The sequence below is a fragment of the Phalaenopsis equestris genome, unplaced genomic scaffold (assembly GCF_001263595.1).
Source record: "Phalaenopsis equestris unplaced genomic scaffold, ASM126359v1 Scaffold000877, whole genome shotgun sequence".
Lineage (NCBI taxonomy): Eukaryota > Viridiplantae > Streptophyta > Magnoliopsida > Asparagales > Orchidaceae > Phalaenopsis > Phalaenopsis equestris.
In genome coordinates, this window is record NW_018165317.1 from 505,854 (window position 1) to 525,145 (window position 19,292).

Sequence of the window (19,292 nt, forward strand, 5' to 3'; positions counted from 1 at the left end):
GCATCGATATCCGTGCAGTTCGCGCGAGTGTGGAACCACAGCAATATGGGTGTCCTTCTTAGCTAAAGTTGACGTTCCGGACGTGTCGGCGTGGTCCGTTTCGTCATCCGGGGTCGTCCGGAAGAGTTTGCCGACGGGCGAGTCGATTTAAGCCAAAATCGTGTGTGGTGCAGCGAGTGTGTGAATTGCGGCGTTCGTGAGTAATCGAGTCACAAAGGGTTCACCTATGGTCATCCGATCCTATGGGAACTCATTTTCGGGTCTTCTACATGTTGGTCTTTAGTCTTTGCAACTAGAAGTTGAGTGCTTGAAACCACTCATGCGAGTTCTTCACAAAAAATGAGTCGAGAAGTGGCTTGAAGTTCTACGGGAGGTAGGCTCCATTGCTAGTCCGCTAGGATGGTCAATAAGAACTCCTAAAGCTAGATCCTAGGTTCTAAGAGTAGGAGACTAAGACCTCACTAAAAATGAGGTCAACAGTAACATGCCGATCTTCTAATCGCAGGCTTGTCCCTAGTATGTCAATTTGCTTTAAAAAATTGTTCTTGCCCCAAAAAATGTCAGAAAAAAAAATTAAATGGATAAATAATTTTTAAAAGTAATAAAATTTCATACATTCTACATATAATAGATGGTTACTTTGTTTAGAGGGTGAGACTGTAAGACCCACGGTTGGACCACTTCCAATATTTGAGTCATGTGCTCTACATGTGGGCATTGCAAAAACTAGCTTATAGGCCATAACCCTGTGGTGAATCGCAGCAATAAGCCCCATATTTAAAATAAAAAATCATCTCCCAATGGATGTAAGCCGTCCCAAATGAACCTGAGTCTTTCAATAGATATAAGTTTTATGACCATTAAAATCAACCCTTACAACAAAATCAACTAAAACCCACATAAATTTACCTCAATTTGCCTAGTGTAGTTAAGAAGAGGAAATCTATAGTTGCCAATCGATTTTCTAGAAATTAGAATTTCCCTTTGACTTTGGTAGATTGGATCCATTTATATTCTCAATATGATGAAACTATGAAATCTTTATCGGTTCTCTCTCCATCAAGCCAGCCATGCACCGCTTAATTCAATTCATATTCAGCAACAAAACTAAATTCTAAAATGGAGCCAAAATGACCATCCTTAACTGAGAGTATCATGCTGGAAATGACAAGGATAATTATCCATGTGGACTTGTGTACAAAGAAAATCTCGACCCTAGATATAAATAAAATATGGTCTAAACAGCGGAAGAGTTTAGCAAAAAATATAATATAATCAATAAAATGGAAAATGAACTCCCTGATTCAAAAAGAATTAAAGGAGTTGATAAAAACAGATAATCAAATAAGATCAGAACATCATATCCATCATATGCATCTTCGCTTTTGTAATCTGCATCATCATACAAAACTTATCGCATCACATTATAAAATATGCCTAGGTGAGTCTAATTACATTATCGATCCACGCAGGATATAAGACAAGTTGTCTAAGTTCCTAGCCTTTCATTGTTAAGGTTGCTTCATAATAAGTTTTCCCTAGTGGTTGGAAGAACGATACTACATGACCAAATATGACCTTATAGTCAAGAATATGTTGTTAGTACCACTTGTAGGTACTATGAGTCTAGTAAAGCATCTCCCTTTAATTATCAAAGAGTACAAGTCTCTCAATGTTTGTCCAAGGCATATTCTTCTATGAGCATCATGAGTTCAATCTGGGCAACTCCCCTAGTTGGTGTGGAGTACAAGTGCCCTAAGGTGTTGCATGCCAAAACAGATACCCATGTGATATCTTGAATCTGGTATGAGCATCTCCTATAATTGATTGTGGAGTTATTAGACCCAATAACCTTTGTAGGATCCGTATTCCCAATTTTTCAAAGAATATATCTTGGTGATATTATGCCTAACATGGGTATCTTTCTCTACACAAATTTGTAAAACCCTAACCAATCTACCTTAGAGTTAGGTTATTTACTTCCCTTGTTCGAAAATATTTATTTTGTACAATACTAAACAATTCCAATCCCCATCAACATGTCCTTTTGCAGCCCCTTGGACCACATAGCTTCAATTTTTTGATAGCCAATGATAATTTCGGGTTTTTCTAATGATCCAAATTCATTCAATCTTCCCAAATATAAATCCCATATTTCTATGTTTTCTTGGATCTTCTTATTTGAAAGCCTTTTTTCGGTTCCTTCTAACCGGACTCGTCAGTCTGCCTAATCGTCCATCTTAGGATTTCCTTTTCCAAAGAGCCCTCTTACTTAAACCATTGAAATAATTCAGAGAAGAGAAGTGATCAGAAAATGAGAAAATAAGATGAAACCTAGGCAAATAAATTTAAAAAGAATCATGAAAAGTTTATGTGAGATAAACCTCGTGTGATAGGCCAACAGTATATATCCAAACAGAATCGGATCGAGACACTTTAGACTAAATATCCACGACAGAATACCTACATAAACTACCCAAGTAACCAGAGAACTAAAAGAACATTTTTATTCTGGGGTCAATAGCAACTCCAAATGGACGTATATATTTGGAGATGCCGGAGAATACTCTCGATGAAAGGAAACCTCCTTTACATTCAAGTGACAGCTTGTAAATGGGTTGTGAAATGATTATTATCTCACAGGAAGATCTCTATGCTTTCAAAGCTCTCATCGAACCATACGGGCATAGAGTGAGTCTATCACGGTCCCATATGGACGGCGGCTCATCAGCAGACTGGGCCTATAAAATAACCAAATCATCTCATAAAGTGCGCACTATGTTTTCAGGCCTAATCTAGCCATAAAGGTGGAGGGTGAATCATCATATCCCAAACGAGCGACGACTTATCCGCAATCAGAGCCTACGAGATGATATCAACGAGGTGTCAAAGGAATGACAGGGCTCGAATGAGGTATATCAACAGAAAGGTAGAGGAATCCTAATCGAATAGAGATAAGTGTGTCAAAATATCATGGATCTGTTATCACAAGCTATTAGAACCCTAAGTTTACCTGGTCATGAAGGCAGTCGACCCAACCCGACCAGAGACCTCTTTTCAGCAATCCAGGAATTACATTACCAAAGGGAATTTGAGTAGCCCAAAGTTGAAGAGAAAAAACTCACATATGACCCACTATAGGTAGAGTATGTAGATATGAGACTTATACTTGTCGACATAGCGAGAAAAACACTAGAGTGGAAAGAATTGAGAGGACCGGCTACGAAGCCGAAAGGATCCCTGAAAGGACTTATTCCCTGTTTGGATCGGGAAATCCACTAACACCTTAAGCGTGCTAGACAAAAACCTAAGTGGAAATCATATGTTTGGTCAAGCGGGCCGGAGAAGCACGAGGGATTCTCCTCAGGACAAACAAAATGATGTGGTTAACTACACAAGTCCTAATGTGGAAACCCTATTAGAGATAACTTTATATATAGTCATGTCATGCAAACCGTTTTAAATCCTACCTGAATACCATGTAGGAAAATAAAAGCAGATTTTAAAAAATAGTTTAATCCTAAATATTGACTAGTATCAATTTTTATTATTAGAATTTTCTTAAAAATAAATATTTTAGCTCCTTAGAGAGCCTAAACTATAATTTTGCATGATTTCCAAACAAACCAGAATAAATAAGAAAGCGAAAAAGGCAACATGTTGCAGAAAGTATAGAAAGCCAAGTGAATGAAATAATAAACGGAGGCCAATGTCGTTGGGTCGGCAATATATCTCAGAAAATATAAAAAAACAGTCAAACTCCGCATATACATGTCGGGTATAAGTTCTACACATCAACGGAGATTCAGAATTAAAATATGGGACACAAGAAAACTGCTCGTGGTCCCAGCCATACGGTTCTACACATCGAGAATCTCGTAACCCATGTTTGTAACTAATTTTTGACACAAACTCTGCTTAAGGATTCTAAAAATACATTGTAAAAGTTTAAAAGAAAGGCCCGACCTACAAAACAGAGTTAGTACGGGTTATTTCATCTTACCTGAAATAGAAAATGTCCAGTAGGAAGAGAGCTTAACAACACCTGAAGATAATACATTAGTGTAAATCGTGACAGCTCTTCTCTTGTTGAACATGGTACCCTGCAGAAGATTGCCCTTAAATACACTAGTGTACAAGTCTCAAACTCGATAAATACACAAAACAACATGCAAAAATGTCTAGCTTGGGCACAAACCAAGGAACAATAACCAAGACATGAAAAACCTAGTTACACCCTAGCCCTAGTCTAGTAAGCATCTAAAAATAAGGTGGCCTAGTCACAAACATCTAAGTATGTGTAAAGTGTGGGTGAAAGGATGGCGAATTTTTTGATGAGATCATCGACCCCGGCCCCATCCTAAAGATCTAAGAATTCTAAGGGGAGTCATTAGATACAGATTTTATGCAAGTAAAAGCTTTTAAAAGATTGAACTTACATATGGCCTAAGCTATAAATGCACTAACTTTAAAATAGGTTTTAAAATATGATATTGTTGGTCGTTAAATTGAGAAAAAGATATTTGATTTAATATGATATATATATTTTTGAAAAGTAATTGTTTAATTTTAAAAATACGAGACTAAACCGATCTCATATATACGATATTTTAAATAAACAAATACAACACTACGAGTGACATACCTATCCCGAGAAATAGACATATCACTTATTCGTGAGGCTCGATTAAATAAACTAAATAATTTATGACATCTGTCTGGTCTGCAAACATCTAATTTTGACCGACAAGTTCTTTTATCTAATATGAAGAATTAGACATGATTTATATTACCTGGGTTTTTAAAGTTTCTTATAGAGGCAAGCCCCTATAGTTAATTACCTCTCAAATGACTGAAGTCACTTAAAAGAACTCTCGATGATGATCAAAGGTATTTATCTTCATGAATTCAAAGTTTAGAGTTTCAGAGGTTGGACATAGAAAAGTCAAGTGGGGAAATGAGTCAAATGAGAACATTTATTTCTGGAATCAAAGAAAAGAAAAGTAGGAGATGTCACGGATCCTGAGGAGAAAACCTCGGTGACATCTCAAACTATCTTATTATTTGGCTTCAATTTTGAGAAGATGTTATTTAATATTTCATCCTGTCAGTTTTATTATTTAGGGTTTATATTTGTATGACACGGTCATACAAGACGATAACCTCAGAACCTAAAGCGAGTTATGACTTATATTGCACAACTTGGCTATGCAAATACCTAAAGATAAAGTGAAGATTTATGATGCACTAGGCAAACGACTTCGAAATCTTATGGCTTATTATTTAATTTTAAGGAAAAATTTGTTGTTGTAGATCTGTTTGTTCTCTCGAAGTTGTTCTTCTGTACATCCACGATATTAGCTCCAAGCTCCACTTCGTAGTAGTTTCAGGTTTAATGTTAAGTTTAAATGTACATGCGATTGTTGAGTCAGTGGTCTGTTGCTGGGTACCTCCTATAAAATCAGACTATTGTTCTTCTATTCTAAAAGGTATAATACACATAAAGGAAACAGTAGGAGGTGCAATAAAGGAAAGCTACGGTAAAATGTACAGTACATAAGAGCAGTAGAATGTATAACAAAGAAAATAAAATGTGAACATAAAATAAATCTGTGCATATGGCGGGTTTGCTGCTCCTGTGAATGGGATTAGCGTTGAAAGTAGAAATAAACAAGTATAGTGGGAAGTTTAACTAGCAGGACAAACAAACATTTATATATAAAAGAACAAGTGAGAATGCGTCCCATGAATAACACAAAGAAAAACTAGAAGTGCCCACAATAACCGAAGGAAACTGTCGAAAATGCACGGAACACCGAAGAGAAACCATAAGCACTCGGGACAGGATGGACTCAGAATCAGGAACTTGGGTCAAAATCAAGACCCTGTGGCCCTAACAACATAGGCAACACTGTGTATGTGTGATCCAACACTAAGTAAAAAGTAGTCGGTTTAACAATCACAGAAAAGAGTAACTTCTAACTAGGGCTGTCAAAACGGCTCGTTATTCGCGAACAGCTCGTGTTCGACTTGTTAAAAAGCTCGTGTTCGGCTCGTTAATTTCGTTCGATAAGTTAACGAGTCGAACACGAACTAAGATGTGTTCGTTCGTGTTCGGCTTGTTTTGGCTCGAAATACTACTCATCGAGTTTATATATATATTAAGTAGTATTTAAAAAAAATCTAATTGACTATAAGGCTACAAAGATTTATAATCAATTAAAATATTATAATTTTTAAATCTTGCTCAAATCCTTATTGTCTAATGGCTACATATTTAGGTTTGTTAATGGGACTCTTTGTTCGTGAATAGCTCGTGTTCGGCTCGTTATACCAACGAGCCAAACACGCAAGTAACGATGTTAGGAGGAGGGGTGTAACCGAGCCGAACACGAGCGCTCGTGTTCGGCTCGTTTACACCCCTACTCCTAACATAGTTCATATGACTGACCCATGAATTTTTTTATAAAATATTCAGAAAAATTTCATTTTTAAAAGAGATTATTGATTTGTCATGCACTTAAAAGAAGAGATTTTAATTTGTCATGCACTTAAAAGAATTTTTTTTTTGTTTATCTAAATATGAATATATTTTTTTTATTTAAAGAAATATTTATACCTTAGAAAGTTAATGAGTCAGTCATATTAGTAGGCTGGAACTTCTCACTGTCTGTAAGGGCAAGGGGTAACTTTTTTCTAAGTGTTGCAGATGTGGTAATGTCAATCCCTCATTCTCTCAAAGTCACTGAGTCGGGATTATGCTAGAACCTCTCACACGTACCTAGATGTCTTTTTCATCGTTGCCCTTGAACCACGAAACCGACCAACTTACAGTCATGCATGATGGTTCATATATAGCGGTTGCGCTTATGTTTCAGACATAAGAACTTAAATCAAACCAAAAAACAAGAAAGAAAAGAAGAAAAATGGGATTAGAGAGAATAGAGATTGATCCACCTGAAAGAGCAAACAAAAAGGTGAAAAGTGGATCGACCCTCAAAACTGTATTTAAAACCGTTTTCAACATCCAGTTGAAAGGCTCATTTAAAACTTCTCAAAAGATGCTTCAAAAACTTTCCAAACTTTCATAAGTCCAAGCAGTTGAAATTTCATACTTTCCTAAAAAAGAAACAACATTTTCACCCTCCCACAACTGGCATTCTCACTTTCCAAAACAGCAAACAAGGGCCCTTAAACATTCTTCGAACTCTCCAAAAGAGCTCATGTTTGAACCCCAAACAAACGAGCCAAAAGCCCTCCCAAAGGTAGCTCCAAAAATTGCAGTCGATCGAGCCAAGAAAAAGCCCCAAAATCGTGTTCAAATCAGCCATAAATCAGCCTCAAAATCATGTCCAAAACAACCAATAAAATATCCAAAAATCACAGTCCCAACCTCCCCAAAACCAGGCCAAACCGCAACCCATATCTCACCAAAAAAAGGCAACCCGGCAGCCCAAAAACCACCAAAATCAGGCCCAAAACTGCATTCAAAATAGCCCTCACAACACTTCAAAACCGTAGCTAGTTTGGCCACCAAAATACCCAAAACCGCAGCCTCAAAGGACACAAAACGAGCTACCATAAGGCCCAAAATTACAGCCATATTTGTAACAAAACCATCTCAAAGACCCTCCAAACTGCGGCACAAACAAACCATAAAAGCCTCCAAAAACTTCAGTGAGCCCAAACAATACTTCGCAAAAACCAAATGTCCGAAGCATTCCAAAACAGCTAGCTCAACCATCACAAAACAGTTGCATTTAAATATCACAAGTTCAGCACTTAAACTTTCTCCAAAAACAATAAGGCCATGAAACCGAAAACAGTCCACATGGATCTCAAATCTTCACTAAACCAGCCCGTATAACTTCTAATTTTCATGAATATAAACATGTTGAGGATCTCCAAAGATATACATATAAATAATGAGATGAACTGCAGTCCTACACTACTTCTTAGGTGTTAGAAATGTAAATATATAAGAATTGGGCGGCGTGCATATAAATATTCCAAAAGTATAATAACCATAGCAAGGAATATGCGATCACCAAGCTTAATAACCATCTGTGTCACCTCTGCTACTATACCACTTTTCTTCTATGAATGCGAATCAAAAGAAAAGTTTCTTCGAAGGCTATTTTAAGTACAAATTAAGTATACATGCAAGCCAAATATAAACACAAGCCATCATGAACCATACAACATGGCTCAAAACAGTGTTATCAAAATCCACAAACAGCCAACTAAATTATCCAACAAAAGAGAACTTCAAGTCCACATGTATTTCAAAATTCCATGGATTTGCAACCAAATAAGCACTCTATCGATCATATAAAGTGAAACATTCTTAAATTACGTCAGTATCCATCTTAGCCTTTCAAATATAATGCAACTTCCCTTTTAAATCATTTATTCAAGGATTTAATGTGAAGCATGCTATGAGATCAGTATATAGAGGGGGTATGCATATAAATCTAGCCTCACTCAACGACCAAGGAAATTGGAGATAAGAGTTTTAACTCCCCAATAGAGCTCCCCTAAAGATCTTACAGCTGCTCCTCGAGCATGCCTGAATAGCTCCATATTTAGCCAACAAAAATATGCAGCCACAATGTCAATAAGTAGAGTTGAAGAAAGAAAGAAAAAAAAATGGATGCGCAAGCAATAATATTCACGAGGTAGAAACAGTAACGCAAGACAAACAGCAGCATTCCTCCTGAACCATAAATGTCTGAATTGATAGATATGCAAGTAGATATACCAAATATAACAAAGATGGTGTCCAAGAATTCATAGAGCAACATATGCAAAAAAAGAAACAAAGCCTAATTCAAGCACAACCAGAAATATTCCACTTCTTTTTTTTTTTTAGCCAACAACTTTATGAACTCAAAACAAAAATAGCATTGGAGGGGACCTGAGATAGAGGAGAAAAGAAAATGGGAGAGACTACCTTGTTCAAGTTTTACCTACAAAATTCCAAAAGACTTCAAGCACACACACAGGATGAAAAGAGCAGTAAAAATCCAACCAAAGAGATTAGATGAAATTTTGGCAGCACCTCCACCCTCTCCAGAATTTCGGCCAACCAAAAAATCTTCCCCAAATGGGGCTTTTATAGGTAAAGAGGGAGAGAAGATGTTACATATACCTACCTAAGCTGAAGTGAAGCTTAAAGGCGATGGGCGGGAGTGGCGACAAGGCTGCAACGGCAAGTAGCGGCGAAGTCACAGAGGCGTGGGAGTAGGTGGCACAGGGTGCGTAGCGACAGGGAGAAGCTTTAGGCAGAGGCAAGCGTACGAGGAGAGGGGGCCTCGAGCCGATACTTCACGAGGAAGGAGGCGTTTGATTCTGCTAGGGCATCGGATCGGGGAAGAATCGAGAAGGGAGGGGAGTTCGGGCTCGACCAAAGAAGAGGAGGGGAACGAACGGTCTAGGAGTCGGGTGAGAGTTTGGCTTGGAGATTTGGAGATTTAAGTGAAAAAAAAATCCTTTTTTTATTTAATTAATATTGAAAATCCCTCGATTTGTGTGTTGTTTTCTCGTGCACGAAACTACAACCAAGTAGGTGTCCTTCTGAGGTAATTGCGACGCTCCGGACGCGCTGGTGCGGTTTGTTTTGTCATCTAAGGTCGTTCGAGCAACGTCGCCAACGATCAGGTTGAAAACGCGTCAAATTCAATTTCGTCGAAATTTCGAGTCCGTGATCGATCGTTTTGGAAATTAATTTTGGTTTTGATTAATTATGCAACGTATAAAGACTTAGGTGACGTGAATTTCAATATTTAACGTGTTGGTTGTCCAAACTGCGAAATTTGTGTGCGTGAATGTGCAAATTGTGCATAAGGCAATCCTAAAGTTTAATAGTCTTACATAAACTCCTATGAGTTTCTTCATGTTGGTTTCAACTCCTAAGCGCTAGAGGCCAAGACCACACATGTGGAACTCCAAAAGGGTAAAGAAATAGTTTGAGCTTCTAAAATGAGGTTGGTCTCGTTACTAAGACTCTAAGATAGTCAAAGAGAGAATCCTAAGGCTAGACCCAAACCCTAAAAAGAAAACTAGACCTCACTAAAAATGAGGTCAACATATGCATATAAGTAATAACAATATAAATTTTTATACTTTTAAAATAGGTCCTAATGAATGAAATGCCTAAGTGAAAACTATTAGCATCATAGAATCTTAGCACAAATATACGAGTGTTGATCGCGATGCAATAATTCGCATTGCTCGCTGAGATGTCCTCGCAAGCAATGCTCATCAAAGCATTGCGACTAACAATGGATCACTCAACTAATGAGTATGATTTGTCATCAAGGCAATTGGGTAATGCACATGCAAACATGCAAAGTGATCAAGTGTATTGTGATCGCTCTATCAAAGAACGATCTCTAGTGATGACTACTCTATCAAGGTGTGAGCAGTCACATCAGGTCCATATGATAGCCTAAACTATCATCAAAATGAGCAAGAATTCGTCACGCACGTGTGGTGACACATGCTAGCGACGAAAGTGTCAGACATACAGATGCAAGTGTGGGACAAACCACACACATATACAAGTGATATCAAGACTGGTTGTATGGGGATCAGGATACCCTCGAGGGAATTACACCTCGCCTCAAATACAGCCAGACAAACACATGCAAATGAAATAGGCACACATAGTGCATGACAAGCGCAAGTGAAATGACATACACATGACAAACTAAGGTGGTATCAAGGATGTCGGATAGTATGACTCGTGCACCAAATGGGTTCAGGAGCTATGAAGCGTGACCTGCGCTATGTGAGAGTCATACAACCGGATGGACATACATCATGCACTCGGTGGGTTCAGGGGCTATGAAACGTGACCCGTGTTGAATGACATAACATGGCATGCATATGACACACCTAGAAAGTGCCACAAGAAATGAAGTGCCATAATTCTCGGGAAGGAGAATTACAAATTGGGTAGGCTTGATTGGTGAGTCGTCCCCTCATAAAGTGTCTGAATGAGTCAACATAAGCATGTAAAGACATTGACTCGTGTGAGGAACCCAAACATGAAATACACGAGCGTACATGATGTCATGTGAAAGGACATGCAAAGCCATGCAATTACGAATGCAAACATGCAAGTGTGAAATGCAAACAAGCAGGTGTGAAATGCAAAGTGACTCGAATCGATCAACCAATAATAGGTGGCCAATCAAACCGGTCGAAATCGGGCAGTCGATGGGGCCATCCAACGGGAGACGACCAATCAAACTTAATGAAATCAGACTACTGATTGAGCCAACCGACTAAGAAAGCCAACCAAAGTCACAAGCAAATGATGTGCTAAAATACATCAATCAAATGAGACCTTTCAGTCAACCGATAGGACTAGGTGTCGCCAATAGAAAATGGTTGATCGAAAGATTGGGTCGGGGGTCGGGGGTCGGGGGTCGGTCAATTGGTCGAGCTGACCGAAAGTGATTGATCAAACGATCGAGCCGGGACAACCGATTTGTCAAACCGGCCGAAAATGGTTGATCAAACGATTAGGCCGGGACGGCCAATCAGTCAAGCTATCGTTCATTACGTAATGTAACGAAATGCCTACCTCTAATTGTTTGGCAAAAATGTAAAAGTCTTTTACATTAGAGAAAAACCTTCATGAAGTGAAGGTTTCTCATGGACATGCCCTTCGCGAGCTAGGGCATGAGGGGCCAAAGAAATCCCTCATTCTCTATGTCCAAAAAGTGGCTTCAACCCCTTCATCAAGAGTAAAGCCAACAAAAAATAACGGGACTATCGTAATCCCTACGAACTAAAGCTTAAGGAAATCTTAAGGAAATTGTAGAGGGGTTTTTCACTAAAACAAAATCAAAACTTAATATCTCTTACACAGAACCTAAGGAGGCTTGCTAGAAAGAAGTAAATTGGGTTTTAAAGAAGTTATACCTTCGTGACGGTTGAAGAAGCGTTCTCCCGGCATGCTCTGAGCTCCTCTTTGCCAAGGTAAAGATGGAGTTGTCCTCCCCCAAAGAGATGATGAAACTCTCCTTTCTTAAGGAGCTCCCCTTCAAAATCTTCCACACTCAACTCAAGAGAATAGTGGAATAAATGTAGAAGAAGATGAGGAAGATGTGGAAGAAGCCAAAGAAGCAAGAAGATCAAAAAAGATGAAAAAAGAAGAGTGATTGCAAGAAAAAACTCTCATTCTTAGAGCTCTCTTTCCTCCAAAAATCTGAAATGATCCTCCTCCTTAGCCAATTTTCAGCCTTCTTGGGTTCAAGGAAAAAGGTTTTTTCCAAAATAGGAAAGGGCTCTCCCTTTTCCCCCACGGTCCTTGGCCTATTTTCCATTGTTGTGCCATGAACTAGGTAAAATAAAGTTTAAACTTTAGTTATGGATGCCCATGCCTTAATTTAAGGGACCATAAGTCTTTCCATGATCAAATCCCACCCCCATGTGGGTTGAACCGATCAAAAGGGTCCAAACACCAAAAACAACTATTTTTGGTTGTCTGGTGTTGTGGTCACGCCAGTTTTGGGCGTGGTCAAGCCCAAGCATGCCTTGGGTGGCGTGGCTACGCCACTTTGGGGCATGGCAACGTCAGTTCAAGCCTGGTTTTGAGTTGAAATGTCATAGAAGGGTTTTAAGGAATCCTTGAGCTTGAGGAGGTCATCCATGATTAAAATATAATCTCTTAAACGTTAAATGGATGTCCAACATATCTCATACCCGAAATTAACATCTACCAACGGTGATCACTTCCGGGCACGTCCGCAGTGAGGTAACCCTAACTTTGTGCCAGTATCATCCCCTGAAGGTTTTATGAACTCCTTGACCTGCAGTAGGCTTCGTATGAACATAATAAGATCTCTTACCACTCAAAAGGGTATCTGGCACATGTGACATCAAAAATGAATGTCAACAAAGCCTTCATGTCTAAGCTATATTTTATATAAAAATTTCTAAGGTTTCATTAGGAATATGTTTTCATATACATGTCATAAGGCCTCTGATTATGGTTATATGACCACATATTTTTTGTATTAAAACTTACTGGTACCTTACTATTTATCCACCATATCAAAACCATCATGAAGACGTGAACCATTATGATAACATCTATATTCGAATAATCTACCCTAAGCTTTAGAGTCGGTTGACCTCTGTTGCCTTATATTGCGGTTGCCTATTCCTTGAGCTTTAAAAGCTCTCTAGCCTTGACTCAATACCTATCATTCATATATTACTTAATTTTTTTTTAGTAGGATCTAGCGTACCCCTTTTCAATGTTTAACAACCGCTTATGATAATTTTGTGAACATAAGTAAAACTCTTTAATCGTGATTTTCGTGTGTGGTATGCCTGAATTGTAATCAATTATAAAGATTTGCTCTCATGAAAAACTCTAGAATGCATCTATTCTATCTAACTTTTAAATTGCACACAATCAACAGGCATCTTCTAAGCCAACATAAGATTAAAGCACACCAAAAAAAAAGAGAGGAAAATCACATTCATTTTGTAAATCCTCATGACTTGTATGCAAATCCACCTGTATTGTAGTTCCTTTAGGTTGTTGTTCAAAGAAAAACAGATAAGGTGGGTACTACAGTAGTATTTTTAAATTCATTTATCCCCTTATCAAGTCCTTGATGAATTCAAGTAGGTGAAATTCCACAGCAAAATATTGGTTAATCAAGGGAAACATAGGTTAATTTTGGAAAGAAAAAAGATGAATAATGCTAAAATAATACCTTAATATTGGGAGAGATGTGCTCCCATTACCGCAACCCACTTCTAAAACATGGATGGAATCATTTAAAGCAGTAAGTTCAGGAAATTCCTTTAAAAGGTAACGTCTTTCCTGACAATTAAAAAATATTCATATTTTAACTATATTGTAAGGCCTAAAATATTTCATTGAAAATATACATACAATTCTTATAATGCAAATTTTACTGCTAAAATAAAATGTGAAAGAAAATTTAAATCACAACTCGAACAGAAATTGGACAACTGACTGACAAAATGTAATATGAACTAGATTAATTTATTAAAGCTATTAAAAATATCAATGAAATAATAGAAACAACTAACATAATTGATTACCATGCATCATTCCTAACATAGCTAATTTCATTTTCTTACAATGAGTTCACCCTGGACCATCATGTGAAAAGGAGTGCATGGAATCAAGCACACTCTTGTACCTCTATTCCATTTCCACTTTTCCCCATCACCTCCCTCCTTTCAAATTCTAGTTTCACTATTTTCAAATGACTTCTTAAAAGAGAATGCTGAAAAAAGAAGAGCATGGCTTCATTTCATCATTCAAACATAGATTCATTTACAAAACTTTTGAATTTTTGCAACAATGTTTAGGATGTTATCATAAATTCTTGAGGTGGCGACCCTATTTTTACTTTGTTCATAAAGTTGAAGGCTATTTTAAGCTTGATCTAAAAACAAAACTTTGAAAAAAAGCAAAACTTCTTTGTGACTATCATTTTTCATACGAAAGAACAATAGAGAGCATTATGCTTACTAAAAGTCAATCCCTTGGACTCTTTCCACTTGCGAAGCTAATTTGATCCAAGAAAAATTGATTCATGCCTTCAGATGTAAAAGCAGTGGATATCTCAACATGCTAAAATTGTTTGGTTGTCCAAGAGTGAAGCTGATTTGGCTTCCCTGTACTAGAACTTACCAATAGAAGCAGCCAAAACTTCAGTATAGATTCATAGTCACTTGGGCATTCTTTCTTCTTTCATAGCATTTTTCTTGAATCCATTCACCACTTCTGTATGTTATACAATCAGCTTTCATCTTGTTCTTTGCTACATCTACATAGTTCTCCTTACCCAATTGAATCTACTTAATCTACTCCATACCACTATCTAATTGTTACCCCATGTTCCAATTATCGAAGATGGTTTGTTTAACATTGAAAAGGATGAATCTCTAGGTCCTGATAGCTACATTTCAAAAAATTTCATACTCTCATAATATATTATTGGCCCTCAATTTACCGAATAGTGAGACACTTTCCAACCTATAAGCTTCCGAATTGATTTAAAAACTCGACTAATACAATGGCTCCCAAGCAGCTTCATATCAACTATGGTTCTGACTACAAACATCTTTCTTTGCAAGGCCTTTTATAAAGTGATTACCAAGTTTCTTGCCAATAATTAAACTAGTTTTTTTCTCTCTTATTCAATAACTTCTTCAATAACAAGGACATTTGTATAATATCACCATGCTTAATCACCCAATGAATGCTTAAAATGAGTGCTTCTTATTCTAAATGGAATTTGATCTCCTAAGGCCATTATCAATCGATAAGTGTATTTGCTTCTGTATTTTCAAGCTTTTTTACTTGATTCTAATATGGATCAACTTCTCTAGAATGGGAAATATACCTCTTTTACTTGAAATGCAGTTTATTTTAACATTTAAAATCTTCATTGAACCATATTTATTTAGAACATAGGGCTTCCCCTGACATTTTTTTTAGACGCTAATAAACTATTTTAAGGTTGTAGATAATTTTTTTACTATGAGAATTTTCATTAATAGCACGTTTATTCTTCGTTTTGTAATCAATATAACACATTCTCACCTCTTTTATGGTCACCCTTTTTATGTCGCTCCTCAAATATCTCTTACTTATAGGCAATCTTCCTCCTAAGGGCATCCTTAAAGCAAAATTTATTTTAGTTATTCTTTTCATATCTACTATATTATCAAGAACTTTTACCGACCTATTATGAGCAGATTTAAGTTATTTGGTTGGAGAGAATGGTCATATTCACAAATCCACTATTACTACACCTAAGAATATATCCTCTATAATTAAATTTCAAATTATCCAAAGTCATAAAAAGGTAAAATGTAAATAAAATCGCCCACCAATGTTTATGAAATGTTTAATTTTGGATTCTTCATATAGTTAGTTTCGTCTTCCTTCCTCCTTTTCAGTTTTATTCATGTGTAGTTTCAGGCTCCTCTTCTTACTTTTGGTCTTAGCCAGACTCTTCTTACTTTTGGTCTAAGCCGGGTGGTGTTTGTCCATTGACCTTTTTCCGTATGCTGCTTGGTGGCAATCTAAATGTGATTGGTTTTTATGCCATAGTGTCATTTCACTCTAGTTTCATTTTGTTAACTTTTTGTGCAGCTTGCTTTTTTCTTGTAGAGCTAGGAGAATTTGGGCGGTTTCTAATTTTTATAGTTACACTGAGTTTTTCCATTGCTTGGATGTTGTTACAGCTTTCTTTAAATACTTTCCTGTACTACTTAGGTTGAGCGGATTACTCCAGAGCTGTTTACTCCACATTTTGCACTCCTATGGTTAAGTGATTATGTTAGCATTAAGCAACACTATTCCTCTATTCCCCTACTAGGAGGCCTATTCATTATCTACATTTTTTGGCTGAGGTTGTCTTCCTCTGGCGAGTACTAAGGCTGATTTGAACCTTGGTTAAACAAATATTAGTGATGAGAATGCCACCAAGCAATGAAACTCATTCTCACTCTTTTGGTTCCCCTTATTCTATATGGTTCCTTAAAAATTCCCTTCCTACAGGGCAATTTTCATCCTAAAGGCATACTTAAAGACAGATTATTAATTTTAGTTATTGTTTCCATGTCCACTATATTATCAAGAAGCTTTATGTGCCTATTGCATACTGATATACACTATTTGGTTGGACAAAATAATCATATTCATCGATCAGCTATAAGTAAACCCAAGAAAAAATCACCCAGAATTAAATTTAAAATTACTCAAAATCTAGTAAAAAAGTTATATGGATGGCAAATGGCCAACTGATTTTTGTGAAATGTGTAAATATTAGATTTCTCTATAGTTGTTTTCATCTTCCATCCACCTACATTGCAGTTTTATTCACGTTTAGTTCCAAGCCTACTCTTCTTACTTTTGATCTTAGCATGATGGTGTTTGCTCCATTGACCATTTGAGCCTTCTCCTTTTGGTGCTTGATGGCAATTTAATTGCAATTGGTTTTTATGTCATATTTTCTTGTTTCAATGCACACTTTTGGATGGTCGAGCAGCACTCTAGTTCGATTTTGTTATCTTTTTACGCTACTTGTGGCAAGTTTTTTCTTTTATTTCTTAGGAGAAATTAGAGCAACTTTTGGTTCTTGTTTTCAAGATTTAAGACGTTAATAGACATTTTTAGTTTCATAGATATGGTTTATTAGATATTTTTCAATCATATGGTTAAGCAACAATGTTGGCATCCAGCCAAATTGTTCCTCTGCTCCCCTACATAGATGGAAAATCATTAGCTGCGTAGTAGCCTTCGAGTTCCCGGCATTGGTTTTTGGGTTTCTAACTTCTGTGGCTTTGTTTGAGATTTGTTATCCTTGCTATGAGTTTGAAATTATACTTTCTCTCTACAGCCCTTTTGTTTATCTTGTATGAACACATTCCTTTTCTAACTTCAACGTTTCCAAAAACAAGCACACATGAGATCTTTTGATAACATTTCATAGATTTATTAGGAGCATACGAAAGCCGGACTTAGGAACGAAGGCCAATCGATCCACCGCCTAAAAACCTAATGTAACTAAATGCAGCAAAACATGAGATAGACTGTACTGCAGTGCGTTACCTTAAAAAACAACCCAGTGGAATGGCGGCGGTGGAAGCTTCTCCAGGCTTCGGCGTCAGCGGCCACTTGAGATGAGGAGGAAAGAGAAAGAGAGAAAGGGAAGAGATGGTAGCCAAACTTAGGGTTCCGCTCGACCTCATCTCGGAGCTCCTCCCATTCGAAATCCCGAGAAAAGTAACGGACCACTTTCCCTTCCTCCGCCATAACGCCGGCGACTGGCCCAATCTCTTCGACGCCAGCCAAGAGTTTGTGTTGCAGGATCCCATTTACTTTAATAGAATTTATCATGTGGGCTCCCACTAATATATTTTCACGTGTGTTTTATCAGGCTCGTCAAAAAAATATTAAAGTGAAACTGCGTACTCAACAATGATCTTGAAATAACCTCATAACTACGGTTCTACTTTATTAACCCCAAAATAAACTCCCTGAAATAAAACTATGAAGATTATTTCGATGTTATTTCTGGGTTTTTTCAGAGTTATAAGAAGAAAATCATATATATTATACTTCGATAATTCAGAAATAACGCCGAAATAACCTCCATGATATTATTTCAAGTTTGTTGAACTGAAAATGCGAAGGTTTTTTCAAGGTTATTGAAGTTGAATATATAGGTTTATCTTCAATCACCCTAAAATAACCCCGAACTAACCCAAAAATAACATAGCGGCATATTATTGGAGTCCGCACGTAGAGCTACGTCAGGAGTCTGGACTGAAAATATTTCTTGAGGGTCGAGGCTTTAGGAGCAACATCAAGCCAAATACATTAAGGGTGTTTTGGGGTCACATATTAGTTTTTTTTTTTTTGGACAAAATTATATTTATTTACGTTACTAAAAAAGTTGTAGTTGGAAGCTACATTTTTTCACCATACTTGGCTACCTATGGTGGTCGCTAGAAATTTGTTGTATGACTTTTGCGAGAGAAATTATTTTGTAATGACTACTATAGCTCTTTGAAGTACAATTTCTTCTTCAAGAGCTTCGGAGTTTCTTCTTCAAACAACTACAGCTGCCCCAAACAAGCTTTAAATATGCTTCTTCGTGGGATTTTGGAAATTTAGATTTGAAGACGGAAGAGTGTTGAGAAGACAGAACAGCTGTCAGGAAGACAAAATGGGATGTGTCAGAAATCTGGATTTCATTCTCACTTTTTTTTTTTTGTGTTTGACAAGATTGAAGTTAAATCCATGGTTAAATCCTATTAAAGGGGTGCTACCAAACACCGTCTAAGGATTCAGGATTTGACCTAAGATGGGGTGCAAAGTGAGTGAAGCGGCCTAAGCCATATGTGGGCCCACTCCATATTTCATGAGTGTCTTTGGAATTATACTAAAGAGCAAATATATTTTAAAAATAATTAATATAAATATACTCAAAATATAATAAAATTTATAATTTCATCTAATAATATTTTAAAAAGATTATATTTTATATCTAATAATTGCTTATTAATTAAGTTTTAATTATTCATTATATGTGATACTTTATTATGATACTAACTTGAATTGATATTATTTTCTTTTTTTAATAAGAAACATGAGCCGGTTTGAACTCATAAAAGTAAGCTCGAGCTTAAGCTTGAACTATTTAAATTAATCAACCTTGGTGAGTGCTAGAAAATTCACGGTGTTAGAGTAATAATTTAACATCTTAGTGCCA

The 19,292-nt window shown here is 36.9% G+C and overlaps 1 protein-coding gene across 6 annotated transcripts in view; it reads right to left on the bottom strand.

Annotated features, from left to right (window-relative positions):
• The window catches only part of LOC110032045 (methyltransferase-like protein 6), a 62,088-nt gene extending 44,210 nt beyond the window's left edge, over window positions 1-17,878 (bottom strand). For all 6 annotated transcript variants that reach the window (XR_002294811.1, XR_002294812.1, XR_002294813.1 and 3 more), the window contains exons 1-2: window positions 17,627-17,878; window positions 13,743-13,852 (exon numbers count right to left, since the gene is read on the bottom strand). Coding sequence is in view for 2 of the 6 variants with exons in the window: in XM_020735554.1 (XP_020591213.1) it covers window positions 13,743-13,852; window positions 17,627-17,830 (314 nt within the window). In the remaining 4 variants the exon portion in view is untranslated. The remainder of the gene's footprint in view (window positions 1-13,742; window positions 13,853-17,626) is intronic.
• Between the last annotated feature and the right edge of the window lie 1,414 nt (window positions 17,879-19,292).